Raw genomic sequence first — 22,514 nt, forward strand, 5'->3', positions numbered from 1 at the left:
GTTTGGGTAGATGGGCCAGGACATGGTAGAGATTGTTCCACATGAATCACATAAAAAGTACATCACCATAAGGGCCATCACGGCTTTTAAATATTCATATTTTAGTCCTTAAGAGTTGTCCAGACATTAGAACCTAATATTATTTTGTACTATCTGAACACAAATTGGAAAACCAAGGGATAAGCACAACAAAACTTAGAGTAATGGAAATGAAAGGAATGGAAAGTGGGGAAATAAAATCTTTATATAAAACAAAAAATACATAAGAAGCTTTCCATCAACAATTTCACTATAAAGAGAAAAAAAAATTGGATATAAAGCCACAGGCTAGGCAGACAGGGTACTTAAGGAGGATCACTCCATGGCCTTCAGCGAAACAATGTTTAAAGAGCAAGTTTACACTATTGCCCACAGTGAGAGAAATATAAACCAGCCTTGACCAGCACACAGACACACAAGCAGTCTTCACGAGAAAGAGAGAGAGAGAGAGCTGAGCCTACCAAACAGTGGCCCCTGCAGAGATCTTCATCATGACCATCATTAACAAAGTAAATATGTGCAGAAATGCAGTACTACTCTGCTTACTGTACACGTGAGTGGAGGGCAGGTGATGAGCTTGTCCCCTGGCAATGGGCTACAGTCGAACAAAGGCTTAAAACTGGGTCTCCTCCAACTTAGCCCCTGGGTACTGCAGACAAGGGACAGCAGGGAGGGCAAGCCCTGCATCAGGACCCTCCAGAACCTGGTAGTGAACAGCCTTTATTCGGGTAGTTCCCTCCTCCAGAAGACCCGATGAGGGGGACATGACCCGTTCCTGGGACTGCACCTGTGTTGGTGCCCAAAGTTGATGGCGGGGGTGGTGGTAGAGGCGGGGGAAGGGGCATGTTGGGAGGTGGAATGAGAGGAGTGTGTGGTGGTGGTGGAGCAACATTGCACGGGTAATTGGTCAAACTTGGGCCAGAACACTGGGGACCTGGAGGAGCAGGATACGGACCAGCTGGGAATGCAGGTGGCTTACCATAGTTAGCTCCACCCGAACCGAGTGGTGGTGGCGGTAGTGGAGGAGGGGGTGGGGGAGCAGCAGGAATGAGTGGGACACAAACATTTGCACTGGGAGGAGGAGGAGGAAGATTATGAGGTGGTGAGAGGAAGGGAGCGACACCAATGCCTAGAGCACTACTTCTGGAGGCAGCAGAAACACTGGTCGGGGATGGCAAGGCCTTAGCAGGTGGTGGGATATTAGATGGAATGACAGGTGTTGATCCTGGATGAGGAACATTAACAAGTGGCAGCTTGATGGGGCAAGTTGACTTTGAGGGTGGCAAAGGTGGTGGTGGTGGCTGGTGGGGCAGTGGGGTACTGACTGCATGAATACCACCTTTCCTTAGAGTAATTGTGGGGTGCCCTGATGGAGGAAGCAGAGGAGGAGGTTGCTGAGGGGTCAAAAGAGGTTTGTTCCCATTACTGATCTGCACGGTAATGTCTCGTGCATGGTACAGCGAGTTCTTGGGAGGAGCCGTTGGAGGTGGTGGTGGTGGGGGTAAATTCTTTTCTTTATGACGACGATGTATTTTGTCCTTGTCTCCCTCTTTCCCTTTTCCCTCCTTCTCCACCTCTTTTTCCTCACAATCTGAGAACAACAAATAAAAAAAAATTAGTCTCTTGATACCTGAAAATAACAATCAGACCTCTTTCTTCTCACACTGAGGAAAAATAAAAAAGTAGTCTTCTGATACCTTCTGAAATTAATAGTCAGCATTGGTAAATTCACATAATTGTTTAATTTCAACCCAGTTGCACATATTCAAGACAGGAGGCAAACCCCAAATAAAAGATTCTAAAACTACTGCTACTCCCCTTTCAACCTTGTAGCACACTAGAATGTGCTCTAGCTAATGCCAAACCAGGGACTGAAACATTACACAACCTTACCTGACAGCAACAAACTAGAGAGCATTTTCCGTGCACGCAGTGTGTGTATACTGCTAGAACTGAGGACTGAGGACATAACCACACTACTGCTGCTGCTGCTGCCTGACAAAGCTGTGCCCTCCAGGGACATGGTATGGGAAGACCCGCTGCTAAGTGCACCAAGGCGACCTATTGGAATAAATTGTTCTCTTGTTTATTATTCATTTATTTATTCTTTTATTCATAAGAGTATGACAGAAAATTTTGAAAGTAATAAAAAGATGTTTTGGAAAGAAATTAAAAGAGGAAGAGGAGGCGAATCAAGTAGAGAAGAAAAGGTAAAAGGTGCAGATGGAGAGATGATAATGAAAGAGAAGGCAGTGAGATGAAGGTGGGCAGAGTATGTTAGGGAGTTGCTAAATGTGAAGGATAGGGAGGGAAAGGTAGTTGCAGTGGGAAGCGCTAAGAAAATGAGAGTGATGGGTGAGGAAAATGGAGGAGAAATAGGGAACGATGAAGTGAAAGCAGCTGATAAGATGATGAGAGCAGGTAAGGCACCTGGGTTGGTTGGATACCATGCAGAATGTCTGAAGAAAGGAGGTACAGTTATGGTGAAGTGGCTGGTGAGGTTATTTAATGTTTTTTAAGAGAGGGTAGTGCCGGGGGACTGGAGGAGTGCCTGTATAGTTCCACTTTATAAGGGAAAGGGGGACAAGTGTGAGTGTAGTAGTTTCAGAGGGATCATCAGCTTGTTGAGTGTAGTTGGGAAGGCTTGTAGGAAGACCTTGATTGAGATGATTGGGAGAGGAACAGCAGTTTTAGGACAGGTAGGGGTTGTGTAGATTAGATTTTTGTGGTAAGACAGATTATGTGAGAAAGCTATAGGAAAAGGTAAGGATGTTTTTTGGGCTTTTATGGATCTGGAAAAGGCTTACGACAGGGTAGACAGGAAGGCACTGTGGGATATATGGGATAGGAGGAAAGCTGTTAAGAGCTGTCAAGAGTTTTTACGAGAGTAGTAGAGATTGTGTTAGGATTAGAAATGGAGAGTGAATGGTTTGAGGTAAAGGTGGGACTTCGTCAAGGATGTGTTATGTCGCCCTGGCTGTTCAATCTACACATGGATGGGGTGGTGCGAGAGGTGAATGCAAGGGTAGTGGGTCAGGGGCTGGAGATGGTTAAAGAAAATGGAGAAAAGTGGGAAATAAGCCAGTTGTTGTTTGCTGACAACACTGCGCTTGTAGCAGGATCAGAGGAGAGATTGAGGAAGTTAGTGACAGAGTTTGAGAAAGTGTGTGAAAGATGGAAGCTGAAGATAAATGTGGGCAAAAGTAAGGTGATGAGATGTACAAGGGGAGAGAGTGACAGCAGGCTGGAAGTGAGCATTAAAGGTGTGAGACTTGAGGAAGTGGATAGTTTTAGATACTTGGGTGCGAATGTGGCAGGAAGGGGAGGAGTGGGGGTGGAGATAGAATGTAGATTGAGAGAAGCGAGTAATTGCCTTGGTGGATGCTAAGAGGAGGTTATATGAAGGAGTGATTGTGCCAACAGCACTGTATGGGGCAGAAACATGGAACATAAGAGAGGAAAAGAGAAGGAGTTTGAATGTGTTAGAGATGAAATGTCTGAGAAGTATGATAGGGGTTACAAGGCTGGATAGAGTGAGAAATGAGGTGAGGAGAACAGGGGTGGAAAAGGGGCTGGAAGATAGGGTTGATGAAAGAGTATTAGGATGGTTTGGACATATAGAGTGAGTGAAGAAAGATTAGTAAAAGAGGTGTGGAAGGCAGAGGTGGAAGGAGTGAATATGAGGGGGCATCCTAGGATGAGATGGATGGGGTGAAAGAGGCATTACAAAAAAGAGGAATGTCTGTTGAGGAAGGATGGGAGAAGACAGAAGATAGAGGTGAATTGAGAAAGATTGCATATGGATGATGCTGTGATGCATGAGGGGGAGTGGGTGGGGGATGGGGGAGTATGTATGTGAAAATAATTGACGCAGCCTGAAGGGATTTCTCCCCGTCTTCTCCTTTTCTGCATAAGGGGAGAGAGAGAAGGCTGCCAATCTTATGAAGCAGCCTTGCTGTGGATGTGCTTCTGACCCAGGGCAGTGGACAGAATGCAGGGATGACCCGTCATCCAGGAGATGCCAAGATAAAAGGGAGGGAGGAGGGTGGAGGGGAGTGGAATACGTAGGGAATGGAATGGGTAGGAGTGGTTTCTATGCCTTTTCTTTTTGGCTACCCCACATGTAAGGGGGGAAAAGCCTTTGGTATGTTTATTCATTTATCTATTCTTTTTTTTTTTTACCCAACTCTTCCAACTTGAAATCTATTCCTACTGCTAAGTAATTCTTATACTTTATTATACATATAGCCTAAATAACAGATTAAAAAAAGAAAAACAGACTAACATGCCAATTCCTCCAGTTTCTCCCCGTCTTCTCATTTTATGCATGGGGGGACGGAGAGGGGGGGTCACCGATTTAATGAAGCGGCCTTGCTGTGGATGTGCTGTGTCTTGCAACACTGCTTCTGAACCAGGGCAGTGGACAAAGTGCAGGGATGACCCATCATCCAGGAGGTGCTAAGATAAGAGGGAGGGTGGAGGGGTGTGGAGTGTATTCAGGGATGGAATGGATGGGAATGATTTTATGCCTTTTCCTTTTTTTTTGGCTACCTCCCTTGTAAGGGGGAAAAAGCCTTGGTATATGTATGTATGTACAAGGGAGGTAGCAAAAAAAAAAAAAAAAAAAAAACTTAAAAACCATTCCTACCCATTCCATCCTCAACATACTCCACTCCCATCCACCCCCTCCCTCACTCTTATCTTGACACCCCCTGGATGATGGGTCATCTCTGCATCTTGCCCACTGCCCTGGGTCAGAAGTAGTGTTGCAAGACACAGCACATCCACAGCAAGGCCACTCCATTAAATCGGTGACCTCCCTCACCATCCCCTCATGCAGAAAAGTTCTCGAGAAGACAGGGATAAATCCCTTCAGGCTGTGTCAACTTATCTTTTACACATACTCCCTCACTCCCAAGTCTCTCTCTTCTTTTGCTTTTGTAATGTGTTTGCTTCCCATGGAATAGTTTAAGGACTGCCCATTTCCAGTACTTTGCATTTTTTGGTATTGAACTTCATTTCCCATTCTTGGCTCTTTGCAAAAATAGTATCTAAATCTTTTTGCAATATTTTACCATACTCATTTTTCACTCGTCATGATTTTTGGATCATCTGCAAACATGTTGGCATAGCTTGTTCCTTCCATCATGTCATTAACATAGACAAAAAAAATTATTGGTACAAGCACTGAACCTTGTGGAACTCTGCTCTTTACTGCTCTCCAGCTTGACGTCTTGTCTTTTACTATTGTCCTCATGTATCTTTCCTTCAAAAAGTCTTTAATCCATTCTAGTAGTTTGCCTCTGTCCTCCTACATGCTCCTATTTCCACATATGTAGACTGTGAGGTTCTTTATCAAATGCCTTCTCTAGGTCTAGGTACATACAGTCCACACCACCCCTCTCTTGTGCAGCACATAAATTACTCTCAAGTAAAAGCTTAAAAGTTTTGACACATATGACCTTCCAGATCTGAAGCTAAACTGACTGTCAGAATGCTCCTCTTTTCAAGATATTTGGTCCATTGATCTTTCACAATTCTTTTGCATAATTTTACTACTGTGCTGGTTAGTGATACTGGCCTATAATTTAGTGGTACTTCCTTGTTTCCACCTTTGTGAATTGACACCATGTTTGTCCTTTTCTAATCAAGTGGCACAATGCCTTCTTTCAATGAACATGTAATAAGACTGTGTATTTTGTCCGCTAGTTGTTCCCTACATTCTTCAAATATCCAGTTTGAGATCCTGTCGGGTCCTGAAGCTTTTGTCACATCGATCCCAGGAAATAGAGCATTTCCCTCACTTCTACATTTATATCTGCTAAACCTGGTTTTTTGCTCCCCTCACTTTTCTCTAAAAAGTTGTGTTCCTTTGTAAAGACTGATTAGAAACCTTTATTCATTACTTCTGCCTGAGCTGAGGCCCCTTCAAAGATCTCACCATCTACTAACTTGGTGATTTCTTCCCTGTGTGTGTGTGTATTTCCCTGGTTGTATTTTACAGGAAGAGAGCTATGCTTGTAGTGACCCGCTTTTGTATCTTTCAGTATCCAGTTTGATCTTAAATTCTTGTATAATTTCTGCGCTCACTGTTTCCTCATTCAATTTGTTTCAGATATCTACCACTCTGTGTGGAAAGCTATTCTTTTTCAGATCTCTTCTATAACTATCCTTTTTAAGTTTCTTTTCATGTCATAACTTTATGACGTCAAGATGTAGCAAGTTCTTGGGTTCACAATATATTTCTATCTATATTTAAAACAAAACCTGAAAGTTTCAAGTTGAAAGACCATAAACTTTTTTCATGCGAATTTTTTTTTTTTTATCAAGGTGTTCAGTCCCCTCCTTAATGTCATGAACTCCCCCTATCAGGAGGCTAGGATGGTGCTCGGAAAAAAAAAAAACAGGCATGGAAATATACACTACCAGAGGCATTTTCAGGCTGCTACAATTGATTAAAAAAATTTGGCATATTTTCAATTGCAAATATCTGTGGTTTCGAGATACAAGCGTTTAAAGTTTTCAGCATTGTATATCTATGTTATTTAGTATGTGATTTTTATCATATTCACACACCTTATTATATAATGTATATTGAATAAGTTGACAGTAAATATTTTCATATACATACATATCTACATATTACATTAAAATGTATTTGTTACTTGCCACTCTGTCTTTTTCATAATTGAAGATTTTTCCGGTTTAAAACCTCACTGCTGGGGTGTCATCACTTTGTCAAATCATTGCAGTGGTTTATTTATACCAGCAATGAGTGCCTTCTCTATGCTCAATGACAAAGCTCTCCAAATGTGTTTGATTTTCCTACACAGGCACAATCCCAGCCCCATGTTTCTCCTTAAGCTATTTTCTCTTCCTTTTCCTGAATTTTCCTCATCTTCTTCTCTTCATCTGGAAGAAAGCACTTTGTCAGCTGTGGTGGTATTTGGTGGTGGAGATGGTGTTGGCAGTGGAGGTGGTGGTGGTGGTGGTGGTGACGCACGAGGAGGTGATGTCCCCTCCTCCAGGCCTCTCATGCCTTGCCCTCCTTCTAGCACAGCTTTCATTCCACTTTTTGCTCAATTTTTTCATCTTTTCTTTGATTTTCCTCTTCATCGTGACGCAGTTGATGATTGAACATCTAGTAAGTGTAGTAATGTTCAGGAGATGAGGCAAGCAGTGGCACAGGAACACCATATTGCCACAGTCAGTGACGTGTTTATGCATCAATCTACTCTGATGTTTGATGGGTAACTTAGGCTTAAACTGTGCTGTGCACACCACACGGAAGAGGAAGTCATGTTGATGCCAGACGTACAAAAATATAGCTGTTTCACAGAAATAGACAAGCGAAAACAAGACATATTTATAGATATTTAGGGCCTATTCTTGCGTGAGCCATTTAAATTGACACGCCTCCCAGGCCCCTTAAACTCCCTCCATTAAGCTGGGGAGGAAAAAGTCGTTCATATTTTACTTTTAGGATGTTTATATTATTCAAATATGCCCATATCTAAAATTCGATTTTTGGACGGAAATTTCATGATTCTAGGTGTTCAGTCCCCCCTTAAACTGAACCACCTAATCAAAACAAACTGACTGGAGAAGAAAAAGAAATATATATATACACACTACTCACCAGTCTTCTCATCATCTTCCTCAATGCAAAGACCAAACTCTCTCCTTAGTCTTGCTGTTAAATCTTCTCTCTGTCTCTCCAGAAGTGTTGGTGCATCATCCCATCGTACATCCTTACCGTTGTTGTTATCTGTTTAATGATAAAAATCATTTCATACCACCACTTAAGCTACCTCTGGGTCTACACCCAGAAGAAGGTTAACTACAAGTGAGGTCATCACAGAGTTCTATGCACCCATACAACCACAATACACAAAACTTTTACAATTATAAGATTCCCCATGAAATGTTCCCATTCCATTTCTTTACTTTCTGTTCAGTAAATTCCTGTCCTGCTACATTCCTTCTGTCCCTGAGCAGGATACAGGGATAACCTGTCATCAATGAGGAGCTAAGATGAGAGGGAGAAAAAGGTGGTGGATGGGAGTAGAATGGGTGGGAGTGGGTTCATGCCTTTTGATGCGGCTACCTCCTTTGTAAGGTGGAAAAAGCCCTTGATATAGATAGAAATTACTGTAGACATCAAGCACACACAATTTTACTTCACTGAAATAAGACTGCAGGTCTACAAAAGAGACCAGGGGCAGACTGACTGATTGATATAAGAACTATTCACTAGGAAGAGTATACATTATTTACATTTAACAATTGAGTAAAGTTAGCTCGACTTCCACAGTAATTTACATACATACATACATATACCAAAGGCTTTTTTCCCCCTTCCAAGGGAGGTAGCCACAAAGGGAAAGGCATAAAAACACTCCCACCCATTTCATCACTAAATACACTCCACACCCCTCCCACCCTTCCTCTCATCACAGTAATTTACTGAACAGAAATTAAAAAGTTGTAATGCCGATAGTTCATGGCAAAGCTAAATGCAAGTTTTAAGTATCCCATACCCACAGCAATATGCCACCAGTAGCCAGTGGATTCAAATGCATTTGTGCTAATGACATTCTTGATGGAAGAAGCCCCACCACATGGATCACTACATAACAGTATGAACACAATCTTTCAAATTGGTGCTTGGCCCCATAGAGGTTGTCCCAAAATAATACACTCACATTTATCAATGTTTCATAACATCAAATCTACTGGTCCTTGTTATCAGCAGTGTCCAATAAATGGGAATCATCCATTTGAAATTAAAGTTTTGTCTTTCCCCCTAATCTAGCCTAGTCCCCCTTGTTTGCATACATTTGAACTGGTCACACTGCTGAGTTATCATGTGTCTGTGATATCACAAGTCAATTCTGCTGAAGGCAGCAATTCAATGGAGCAACAGTTACAGTACAGTTGGCTGTAAGTTAGGACTATTTAACACTGGACTACACTCAGCTACTAGTGTTGAATAGTACTGGCTCACTGCTAGCTGTACTATAACTGCTGCTCCACCCAACTGCCACATCAACAGAAGACTTGTGATGTCACAGACACATGATGACTCAACAGCATGCCCAACTCAAAAATACGCTAACATCCCACCCCCATGTATTCACCAATGTCCTAACTGATGACCACCATTTTCCAGACAAAGCTGACAACATGAAGCAATGGCTCTGATGTCATGAAACAATTCAAAAAGTGTGTACATTTTTAGGGAATACCCTGTGTATTTTCTTTTGTCTGACAACTTACAAATCACTGTGGGGTACCCTTCACACCCAAAAGGGGCTTAAGAAATCTTTAACTAGATGATACTCTTACATTATGTTTTAATTGATGAGTTATTCCAATCAACTGAGGGGTAGCTCCTAAACTAAGAAGGTCAACTCACATCATGTTACCTATGGATAATATACTCCTAGTGGGTACAGCCATCTATGTAAATTAATTTTCAAAAGTCCTTGCTAACAACCAATATTTATGCATTAGATGCTTTGCCATTAATGAGATTTTTATGAATGATATATTAATACAACAAGCTCTGGAGGGTTGTTTAGATATTCTCTGTACTGGGAATCTTCAAAATTAACCCATTCAACTCCGATGACAAGATGTCTTGTCATTTGGTCAAATAAAACAAAAAATCATAATAAAACAACAAAATGTTTGATGATCAAACAGCACCAGAAAAATATGACGTCATCAGTCCTCCTCGAGGAGGACTGATGACGTCATATTTTTCTGGTGCTGTTTGATCATCAAACATTTTGTTGTTTTATTATGATTTTTTGTTTTATTTGACCAAATGACAAGACATCTTGTCATCGGAGTTGAATGGGTTAAAAATAAATCTATGTCTACCAAGGGCTCCCCTTATAATGAAGGTAGCAAAGTCAAAGGTGCACATTAACTTCAACCCATTCCATTATCATCATCACCCTTGTTTCCCTCTTATCTTAGCTCCTCCTGGATGATGGGTGATCTGTCTCCTGCCTACTGCCCAGGTCAGAGACAATGCAGCAAGACACAGCATATCCACAACAGGACCATTTCACTTGCACAGCAACCCAACCTATCACCTAATGCAGAAAACAGAAGACAGGAATTTATCCCTTTGGGCTGCATCAAATTTTCTCCCACACACGAACATCCTCCACTTACTTTATCCCCTACCTTCTCCCTTCCTTGCTCAATACTCTTCTCTTGCTCAAAGTCCCTTTCATCCCATCCATATATCTCTGATCATTCCCTCAAGTTCACTGTCCACCTCAGTTTTCCACACCTCTTTTGATCATCTTCATTAATTTCTGAGTGTCCAAATCATCCCAATAATCTTTCATCAGTCCTGTCCACCAGCTCCCTTTCCAGCCCTGCCCTCCTCCTCACCTCCTCATTTCTCACTCTATCCAACCTTGTAACCCCTACCATACTTCTTACACTTCATCTCAAACAAATTCAACTTCTCCTTTCTGCCTCTCTCTCAAAATTCTACTATCCACCCCATACAGTACATAGGCACAATCACCCCTTCATATAATCTCTTTATATCCATTCCCAGATGCCTACTTCTCAAGACACATTTAAATCCCCCAAGACATTTACTTGCTTCTCTCAATCTTCAGTTTACCTCCACCAATACTCCTCCATTTCCTGCCACATGCAACCCCAAATACTTACTCTAACTTCTCTCCTGTAAGGCTTTGAACTCACTGCCATCCACTCTTGTACATCCCATCACCTTACTTTTACTCACATTTACCTTCAATTTTCTGCTACTGTATACATTCCCAAACTCTGTCACTAACTACCTTAATCCCTCCTCTGACCCTGCCACAAGCAGTGTCATCAGAAAACAACAACTGGCTCACCTCCCACATCTCTCCACTATCTCTAACCATCTCCAATCCCCTGCCCATTACCCTTGCATTTACCTCCAACATCATCCCATCCATGTACACATTGAACAGCCATGGTAACATGACACAGCCTCCCCTTTACCTCATACTACTCACTCTCTCCATATCCAATCCTAATGCTGGCACTATTATAAAAAATCTTGATTATCCTTATCAGCTCCCCCCAATCCCATGTATATGCAATAGCTCCCACAGTGCCTTACTGTCTACCCGGTTATAAGCCTTCTCCAAATCCATAAAGCTACTACAATCACATCTGTCCCATTCCCCTTGTGCATACATATACCAAGGGCCTTTTCCCACTTTACATGGGAGGTAGCCAAAGTCAAAGGCATAAAAATCCACTCCCACTCATTTCATCCCCACATATTCCACTCCCATTCACCACCCCTCCCTCCCTCTTTTCTTGGCTCCTCCTGGATGACAGGTCATCCCTGCATCTCACCCACTGCCCTGGGTCAGAAGCAATGCAGCAAGACACAGCACATCCACAGCAAGGCTGCTTCATTTAATCGGTGACCCCCCTCTCCATCCCCTCATGCAGAAAATGAGATGATGGGGAGAAATCCCTTCAGGCTGTGACAAAATATTCACACATACTCCCTAACCACCCATCATCCACCACACACTACTATTTTCTGTCTTCTCCCTTCCTTCCTCAACAGATATCCCTCTATTTCCTAATGCCCCTTTCATCCATCCATCTCATCATTGGTCAACCCCTCACGTTCACTCCATCCACCTCTGCCTTCCAAACCTCTTTTACTAATCTTTCTTCACTTATTCTTTACATGTGTCCAAACATGTTCCCAATACTCTTTCATCAACCTATCTCCCAACTCCCTTTCTACCCCTATTCTCCTCCTCACCTCGTTTCTTACTCTATCCAGCCTAGTAACCCCTACCATACTTCTCAGGCACTTCATCTCGAACACATTTAAACTCTTCCTCTCTCATGTTCCATGTTTCTGCCCCATATAGTGCTGTCAGCACAATCACTCCTTCATACAATCTCCTCAAAGCATCCATTCCAAAATGTCTATTTCTCAATACACTTTTTAATCTCCCAAGGGATTTATTTGCTTCCCTTAATCTAGACTCTACCTCCACTTCCACTCCTCCCTTTCCGGCCACATTTGCACCCAAGTATCTAAAGCTATCCACTTCCTCCAGTCGCTCTCCATTAATACTCACTTCCAATTTGTTGCTATCCTCTCCCCTTATACATCTCATCACCTTACTTTTACCCACATTAATCCTCAACTTCCTTCTTTCACACACATTCCCAAACTGTCACTAATTTCCTTAATCCCTTCTCTGATCCTGCTACAAGTGCAGTGTTGTCACCAAACAAAAACTGGCTTATCTCCCATTTTTCTTCATTTTTTTTTAACCATCTCCAATCCCCAACCCATTACCCTTGCATTTACCTTTTGCACCACCCCATCAATGTATAAATTGAACAGCCATGGCGACATGACACATCCCTGGCAAAGTCTCACCTTTATTTCAAACCCCTCTCTCTCCCTTTCTAATCCTAACACTGGCTTTATTACTCTCATAAAAACTCTCAACTGCTCTTAACAGCTTTCCTATCCCATATATCTGCAATACCTCCCACTGTATCTTCCTCTCTACCCTGTCATAAGCCTTTTCCAAATCCATAAAGGCCCAAAAAAATATCTTTATCTTTTCCTAAAGCATTCTCACGTATCTGCCTTACCACAAAAATCTGATCCACTCAACCCCTACCTGTCCTAAACCTACACTGTTCCTCATCAATCACTCCCTCTATACCTCTCCTAATCCTCAATGAAAACCCACCCATAAGCCTTCCCAACTACATTCAAACTGATCCCTCTGAAACTACTACACTCACACTGGTCCCTTTTTTCCTTATAAAGCAATATATATATATATATATATATATATATATATATATATATATATATATATATATATATATCGTCGTCGGCATGTACTCGTATCCGAGTATCATAGTTTCCAGTCCCAATAGAGGGTTGAATAGAGGAGGGGGGTTATAAGAGGTTAAGTATTATTAGGGTGGTGAGCCTTCTTATGGCTCGTAAGGCCAATTCGTGCCCTGAACAACCGAGGGCATTGATCGCACTGAATCGTGGGAGGTGGTTGTGGTTGTTTTGTTCTTTCTACCCGTTGCTGTATATATATGATGGGGGACAAAAACTTAGGTGCTCGAGTAAAAATAATAAATTTCCTCATATAACCTACATTATCAGGTACTTATTAGCTCTCTAGTACTTTGTTGGACACCCTATCTCTTGATACATTCTTGGAGACATTTAGGGACAGATGCTGCAAGATTCAGAAGCCACACAGGGTCCATATTCTTCCAAATATCCTCGATGGCTACCTCCAGCTTGGGGGTTGATGAAGTGTCACACTCACATAACTTTTCAGCACCACCCGAGGTTCTCAACTGGGTTTAAATCAGGTGAATTACCTGGCCAATCTTTTATATACTCCACATCACAGAATGCAAACCATTCTTTAATGAGTTTAGCAGTGTGGTATGGTGCACCATCCTGCATGAAGACATCCGTTTTGCACTGAATAAAACAGTCCTCCAAATGATCATTAAGTACTTCAAAATATTGGTCTGCATTTAGTTACATTTTTTGGTAATATCACTAGTGACCCCACACTATGGTAGCCAAAAGCACCCCAAACCATCAGTGAATCAGGATGTTTTACAGTACTGTGCACGAATTTTGGGTCCAAAGGATCACTGCCAGGATGACAGTACACTTTGTCAAGACAGTTTCCAGTGACGGTGAAAGTGGCTTCATCACTCCACAACACATTTTTCCACTTCACTGCGTAATGTGCAGCGGCAGGCCAAGAAAACTCGTGATGCTGGTGGAGCCAATCTGCCATAATAGAACAAGCCCACAGCAACCCCCAGAAAGACTACTCCTCGTACTCTGAAGGTACTGAGGAGACAAGTGGATGCTAGTCCACGTATAACAGCACCACAGTTAAAGGAAAAGAACCCTAAGTTACTTGGTCATGTGTCTGTGAGAACAGCATGCCACCACCTGCATGATGATCTGCAATTCTCACACCACAATGCTTGCAAGAAACCACTTGTATCCATAAAACAGAAAAAGAACAAGGTCGCTTTTCACCGCAAATATTTACAGTGGGATGTAGAGAAGTGGGAAAATGTGTTGTGGAGTGATGAAGCCACTTTCACCATTACTGGAAACGGTCATTGCAAAGTATACTGTCATCCTGATAGTGATCCTATGGACCCAAAATTCACACACAATACTGTAAAATATCTTGATTCACTGATGGTTTGGGGTGCTTTTGGTTACCATGGTGTGGGATCATTAGTGATACTACCAAAAAATGCAACTCTGAATGCAGACCAATATTTTGAGCTACTTAATGATCATTTGGAGAACTGATTTATTCAGTGCAAAACAGATGTCTTTATGCAGGATGGTGCACCATACCACACTGCTAAACTCATTAAAGAATGGTTTGCATTCTGTGATGTGGAGTACATAAAAGATTAGCCAGGTAATTCACCTGATTTAAACCCAATTGAGAACCTCTGGGCGCTCATCAAAGGTAAGTTATGTGAGCGCGACACTTCATAAATACCCAAGCTGGAGGTAGCCATCAAGGATATTTGGAAGAATATGGACCCTGTGTGGTTTCAAAATCTGGCAGCATCTGCCTAAACGTCTCCAAGAATGTATCAAGAGAAAGGGGTGTCCAACAAAGTACTAGAGCTGGTAAATACCTGATAATGTAGGATATTTTAGAAAATTTATTATTTTTACTTTGGTACCTAAGTTTTTGTCCCCAACTCACTTTTCAATTTCTGCATGTGGCCTCCATTGGGTCTCCCGATGTTGATGGCTTAGAATTAATGTGCATTGTGGTTGTTAAAATGTATCTCTTATCACTGGGACCCATTCAGTGTTGTACAAAAATTATCAGTTTCTCTTTTCCCATTGGTCACTCTTGTATATATATATATATATATATATATATATATATATATATATATATATATATATATATACAGAGATTTATTTATATATATATATATATAGATAATATATATATATATATATATATATATATATATATATCTATATATAATATATATATGTATATGTATATACATATATATATATATATATATATATATGTATATATATATATATATATATGTATATGTATATACATATATATATATATACATATATATATATATATATAAATACATATATATATATACATATATATAAATATACATATATATATATAAATACATATATATATACATATATATAAATATACATATATATAAATATATATATATAAATATACATATATATAAATATACATATATATAAATATACATATATACATATATATAAATATACATATATATATATACATACATACACACATGCAGTAAAACTCCTTTTATTTAAATGTTATCTAGCAATATCAATTATTATCTGGACAATGTCTACCTATACATTCTATACTAACCTTTCGCCTTTTTAATATGGCATCATTTCCATGGTCATTTCCTTTGTAATACAAATATTAACTAAATAGCCTTTTCCCAGTAGCCAATTCAGAACATACACCCACCCACCCTTACCCAAAAGTTAATAAAAATGTCATTTATGTGAAGTGCTCTAAATTGATATATAAATTGAATAGTGGGAAAAGTAAAATGCTGAATTAATCTTTTCCCCAAAATTTAGCCACAACACAAATAACATTTTCCTTCACAATTCTTTAAATCAGTAACATTTATGCATCACCTCACATTACACACAAAGCAGCCAAAACATTTTTAAAATATCCCAATTCCCACCCTTACATTTCACAAAAAATGTGGACAAATCACTTCATAATGATACGGTAATAAAGTATTCTATCCTACTCTGCAATGAATCTGCTCCCAAATCCTAACTTCATATCATGTAAAAACCATAAAAGAATATATAATAATAAAATGGTATCATTCATGGTCTGCGAATATACCAATTGCCATGAGTGGGTTCACTGAGTCAAAGCATGCCTTAATTCTGCATGAGAAAAATATAGAAAGGTAGCCTCAATCTCCACCTCCGCCCAAAAAAAAAAATAAATAAATAAATAAATAAATAAATAAATAAATAATAAATAAATAATATTAATAAAAAAAATCTGAATATATCTTAAAATAAAACATCAATTATACATAAATACACCATATGCATAATGCCAGTAACCTTAAAAGCACACTAAGAGTTTAAAATGTATCAATGTTCAATTTCATTAACATATTTAAGTCAAGAACATGTATACACACATCCCTTGATTTAATGAAGAGAAAAAAAAGGGGGGGGGGGTTCCATCAGTTCAATAAATAAAACAAATTCAACATAGTTCCACTTTACAAGGGCAAAGGGGACAAGTGTGAGTTTTGTAGTTTCAGAATGATCAGTTTGTTGATTGTAGTTAAAAGGGTTATGGGAGGGTTTTCATTGAGAGAATTAGGAGAGGAACAGAGGGAGTAATTGGTGAAGAACAGTGTGGGTTTAGGACAAGTAAGGGTTGCATGGATCAGATTTTTGTGGTACGGCAGATGTGTGAGAAAGCTTTATGTTCAGTTACAGATGTTTTTTGGGCCTTTATGGGTTTGGAAAAGGATTATGACAGGGTAGACAGGAAGGCACTGTGGAAGGTATTGCAGATACATGGGATAGAAGGAAGGCTGTTAAGAGCAGTCATGAGTTTTCATGATAGTAGTAGAGCCTGTGTTAGAATTTGAAAAGGAAAGAATGGTTTCAGGTAAAGGTGGGACTTTGACAGGGATGTGTACATGGATGGGGTGGTGCAAGAGGTATGTAAGGGTAATGGGATGGGGTGGTGCAAGAGGTATGTAAGGGTAATGGGCTGGGGATTGGTGATAGTTAAAGAGAGTGGCAAAAGTGGGAGATAAGCCAGTTGTTGTTTGCTGAGAACACTGCACTTGTGGCAGGATCAAAGCAAAGATTATGAAAGTTAATGATGGAGTTTGGAAAGGTGTGCAAAAGAAGGAAGTTGAAGATACATACATACATATACCAAAGGCTTTTTCCCCTTACACGGGGGGTTGCCAAAAAGAAAGTTGAAGATAAATGTAGGTAAAAGTAAGGTGATGAGATGGCAGCAAAGTGGAAGTGAGTACTAAGGGAGACTGGAGGAAGTGGATAGTTTTAGATACTTGGATGCGAAAGTGGCAGGGAAAGGGAGGAGTGGTGGAGGTACAATATAGATTGAGAGAAGCAAGTAAATGCCTTAGGGGATTAAAAAGTGTAGTGAGAAATAGACATTTGGGGATGGATGCTTCAAGGAGACTGTATGAAGGAGTGATTGTGCCAACAGTGCTGTATGGGGCAGAAACATGGAACACAAGAAAGGAAGAGTTTAAATGTGTTTGAGATAAAATGCCTGAGAAGTACGGTAGGGGTTACAAGAGGAAACAAGAAAACAGGGAGGGAGGGGTGATGAATGAGAGTGGAGTATGTGGGATGAAATGGGTGGGAGTGAATTTATGCCTTTGACTTTGGCTACCTCCTTTGTAAGGGGGGAAAAAGCCATTGGTATACATGTACACATGTATATATACACATACACACACAAGGATAAACACGAAATAGTAAAACTGTGTGGAGGAGATAAAGAATTTATAGATGACACAGAAATGGCAGAAGTTATGATCAGACATTTCAGGCCTGTTTTTACAATTGAGAGCTCACAAATTTCAGAAGATGAACAACAAGAAAGATCCCCTAAAATGAAAGAAATAAAGATAACACAGAAAGAAATAAGAGACCAAATAAAAAACCTAGATGTTAGGAAATTGCACGGACCGGATGGAATTGCAAATTGGATACTGAAAGAGTGTATAGACAAACTGACAGACAAATTATACAAGATAATAGACTTTTCACTCAAAGAAGGAAAGGTACCACAAGTTTGGAAAGATCCATAGTACCAATATATAAAGGAGGAAACAAAGAAGAGTCCTACAAACTTCAGACCAGTATCCCTGAAAAGCACAGTAGCAAATATATGTAAAAAAAGTTATCAGAAACAAATGGACCAAACACTTGGAAGAAAATAAATTAGTAAACCCTATACAATTTGGCTTTAGAAGTAGAAGATCGTGTACACAAACTTAATATGCTTTTACTCGAGATTAAATGAGATAATACAAGAAAGAGATGACTGGGCAGATTGCACCTTCTTGGACTTGCAGAAGGCATTTGATAAAGTACCACATAAAAAATTAACAAGAAAAATTAAAATAATAGGTGGAATACAAAGTAAGCTACTGGAATGGATGAAGGATTTCTTAAATGGGAGAAAAATGAGTGGTACTTAGAGACAAAAATTCAAACTGGGAAGATGTGAAGAGTGACATCCTGCAAGGCTCTGTATTGGCTCCTTTAATGTTTGCCATATGTATAAATGATATGAATGAGGGAGTGAATTGTTACATGAACTTCTTTGCTGACGATACCAAATTACTCATGAGAGTAAGCACAGAAGAAGACTGCAGATCGCTACAAGAAGACCTGAACAAAATATGGGAATGAAGTCGAGATGTGAAATGAACTTCAACATAAGAAATGTAGCATAATGGAATTTGGAAAAAGCAAAAATAGAATATTGGGTCAATATAGAATTGGAAACAAGGAAGTCAAAAAAGTTGATTCAGAAAGGGACCTGGGAGTGATCATCTCAAGTGACTTTACACCTGATAAACATGTCAATCAATTATTTGGAGAGACTTTTAACTTATTAAGATCAATGAAAGTGGCCTTCGACTATATGGATGAAGAAATGGTAAAGAAAATAGTGGTTACACTAATAAGACCTAAACTAGAGTATGCTGCAACACTGTGGGCACCTAGCACAAAAAAGAACATAAGAAAATTAGAAAGAATCCAAAGAGCAGCTACAAAAATGACACCCACACTATCAAATTTGACATATGAACAAAGATTGGTGAAATTACATCTATCAACACTGGAACAGAGAAGAGGCAATTTGTTGACCATTTAGAGAATTATGAAAGGGATGGAAATTCTCAATAAAGACGACTTATTAAAATGGGACAGAAGAGAAACAAGAGGACACATATATATATACTATAATCTAATATTAGACTTACTAATGACAATTTTTTTCTTCTTATCACTGGATTTGTCAATTACCTTTGAAATCAATTAAATGGGGGTCCATTAAATTAAGGGCTGAGTGTATTTTCCTATTCTAACACACCAATTTCAACATAAAGTAAATAAATTTGCACCTTTAAGCTTATAAGAATCACCAAGACATTTATGTTTATAAAATTTACAATGGGATGGAGAAATCTTAAGTTTATCACAAAACATAATACAAGCAGCTGGAAAAATACAGGTTAAATCTTGCTTCAAAGAGTAAAAATCTACATCTACAAAACTTTTCATGCACTTTTTAGAAAATTTGTTCAAAAAAATTAATCTTCATTTTAGAAACAAAGTTAAATGTCATAAAAATTATATACCTTTTGAAAAATACATGGATTTTCTGAAACCCAAAACTACTTTCTAGAAAAAAAAAATACACAAAACTTACAACCACAGGATGACTAGTACCAGCAAAGATAGATGTCACAGAGTATCATCTGACTGTTGCCCATCTTCAAACCCCATTCAAGAAAATATATAGGAATCCCTTCCAGCTATGTCATTTCCTCATCCATATACAGCAACTATTTACTCACATCACTTGCACTCTTTCTTATTTGCTTGACAGACATTCCTCTCGCAACCAATGCTTTCACCTCAAGTTACTTACATCCACTCTTTTTTTACTAGTCTCTCTTCACTCATTCTTTTCATGTGCCCATACCATCTTGGCATTCCCCAAATCAACCCTATCCTATCCAATGCTACAACCTTGTGACTCTGTCTATCACAGTTAGAGCTCCATATGTGCTACATCACAATAAAAAAGGTCATTTCTACTAATAACGTAATTTAAAATTCAACTAAGAAACTTGAAAACATAATAAGAGGCCAGTTCATAAGTAAACTCACCTTTCTTAGGTCCATCCCTGAGAATAATTTCATCAACATCATCAGTGTCATCATCATCATCGTCATCCTCACCATCATCGTCATCCTTGTCAGAAAAATGGCTTTGAGTTGCATTTGGAAGTTTCAGGTCTAACATGGGAGATTCTGGACAACTCAATTTTATCTTATCCAAAGTTAGAGAGGGCAAAGTCAGGCTCGAGAGGGTGGAGGAAGAGCAGACACTAACTGCTGCAGGACTAGGGTGTGTGGCTAAAGAGGAATCCTGCCTGGGGCTGCTGTTGGACTGAGCCGAAACCACCACCACCCCTCCTCGTGCGAGAGGGACTGAGCAACACATGTTGGATGAAGGGTCTGGTGGTGGCAAAGTTTCATTTCCCTTTCCGTCAGTTTCACTACTCACACTTTTGCGCTTGCGGTATTCTAGGATGGAAAGCTGTAATACACAAAAGAAGTTTTTTTTGTTTTTTGTTTTTTGTTTTTTTTCTCTACCATTACAAATTTTGGAATTTCATGGACAAACGGTTTAATTGGAAGGATTATTGGTCAGTCAACACCTTGGCCCACACACCTTTCTCTTAACTGGGGCCGACTTGGGCTGGGATTCCGAAGTTTCTGACGCATTCTGAAACTTTTCTGGGGAAGAAGTTGTTGAACTGGTGAGATCCATGTCACCCTGGCAGGTGGGTGGTGGTGTGCTAGGTCTTGTGCTGGAGGGTGGCAGCCCTTTCTCTAAAGGCACTGTTCCCTCTGCCGTTTCACTTTTCCTACCACTACTTTGCTTGTAGTTCTCTGTCACACCAGCCACCCTCTCTGGTGAAGAGGGCTCAGCTTGCTCTGGTGTTCTGGGGCCTCGTAGCTCAGAATCCAAGGACAGTTCTGGTGTGTTTGTTTCCCCCTTGAATGAAGCTACACTGGACGTGTCTACTTCAGACTCTGGGGTGACTGGCCTGGGATAATCTGGTGTTCTGGGTCCTTGAGGCAAGGAGTACCCTCTTCCCTCCTCTTCTGATGATTTGTCATCTTCCCTAGGTTCTTCCTCCACCTCATCTGGAGGAGGAGAACCTTCAGGAGTCTTCGGCCCTTTCAGTTCTTCCTTAATTTTGAGCTTTGGTGTCAGTTCCTCTCCACTTTCAACTAGTTCTTCTTTCCGTTCCTTCTTTATCTCCTCCACACTTTCGTCCTTCACCTCACTTTTAACAGTTTCCTTTTTGACCTCATCTTCCTGAGGTTCTTTCTTCACCTCCACTTTTTTGGAAACCTTCTCTTCCTCCATTCCTTCACAGAGCCCTTCCAACTTGCTCTCCACTTCTTCCTCTACTTCCCTTTTTACCTTCTCTTCCTTTATCAAACAAAATTTACTATCTTCTGCAACTTCCACTTCTGATTTAGAGTCTTCATCAATATCATTCTGTCTCTCATGACTCTCAGCTAGTTCTGCTTCCATCTGAAGAAACAAAATGCACATAAATAAAACTAAAACAAAACAAATAAAAAAAATCTGGGAAAATAAAGAAAACCATATCTTTCAATTAACAAAACCAAGATTAAAAACTAAACAAATAAGCGGAAAGTGACCTCTTCCATAATTTTGTCATCATCCATACTGGAGGAATGAATTGGTGTGGAAGGAGGGGTTGAAGAGAGCTCTGACGACATGCTTTCCCGTGCTAGCCGCCTCTTCTTCAGAGGTGTGATGTAGTCACCACCAGTTGGGGAATCTGTAATCCATATAAATTGCTAGTAAGAGACCATACACTAGGCAAGTCTCAATCACCTATCACAACTCCTTTCCCATGTTTTATAAACTGCTGCACACCTTTTGAAATCACAACTTTGCTACATCCACAAAAACTAAAACTAATGCAAAATAAAAATATTATTCACATATAAATGTCACACATTTGGATGGGAGTTTAACTGGTGCCTACTGCCACTATCTTTGGCAACTCACCTGGTCTACTGTTGGGACTGGGGCATATTCCATTAACAGTGGGCAACGTTTCAGTTTCCTCACTGATGGCCAGCCTGAGCCACCTCTTCTTTGCCGAGCAGCCCCCGCCTGGTGGATCTCCAGTGGGTGGTACTGGTGGGGCAGGTCCTGGTGCTGCGACTTGACCACAGGAAGTGGATCTGCGGAGTTGTGGGGCTGGAGAACGCATGTAGCAGGTGGGCACCCCCGTGCTGAGGTCTGCTACACCTCCAACAGCTCCCCCCGGGTAAACTGGGTCAACCGTTTCATTCAGCCATTCATTCATTAAAGCTTTCTTTGTTTTAGGAAACCTTAAGAGGAAGGGGAGAAAAAGGTACTGATTCATGGTACGTCATCTCTAGTGTACATTAAAAACCACATCTCCCCATTACATCTGGTTAAAGCAGATATTGTACAGAGAATGGG

At 40.2% G+C, this 22,514-nt stretch overlaps 1 protein-coding gene across 3 annotated transcripts in view; it reads right to left on the reverse strand.

Annotated features, from left to right (window-relative positions):
- Positions 1-224: 224 nt before the first annotated feature.
- Positions 225-22,514, reverse strand: part of upSET (SET domain-containing protein upSET) — an 85,359-nt gene continuing 63,069 nt past the window's right edge. For all 3 annotated transcript variants that reach the window (XM_076185117.1, XM_076185116.1, XM_076185118.1), the window contains exons 11-17: positions 22,071-22,399; positions 21,695-21,837; positions 20,688-21,563; positions 20,120-20,552; positions 7,679-7,807; positions 1,933-2,100; positions 225-1,630 (exon numbers count right to left, since the gene is read on the reverse strand). In XM_076185117.1, the coding sequence (XP_076041232.1) occupies positions 726-1,630; positions 1,933-2,100; positions 7,679-7,807; positions 20,120-20,552; positions 20,688-21,563; positions 21,695-21,837; positions 22,071-22,399 (2,983 nt within the window). In that variant the 3' untranslated portion in view covers positions 225-725. The remainder of the gene's footprint in view (positions 1,631-1,932; positions 2,101-7,678; positions 7,808-20,119; positions 20,553-20,687; positions 21,564-21,694; positions 21,838-22,070; positions 22,400-22,514) is intronic.

Source organism: Oratosquilla oratoria, chromosome 5 (genome assembly GCF_046742065.1).
Source record: "Oratosquilla oratoria isolate Oo_2021 chromosome 5, ASM4674206v1, whole genome shotgun sequence".
NCBI lineage: Eukaryota > Metazoa > Arthropoda > Malacostraca > Stomatopoda > Squillidae > Oratosquilla > Oratosquilla oratoria.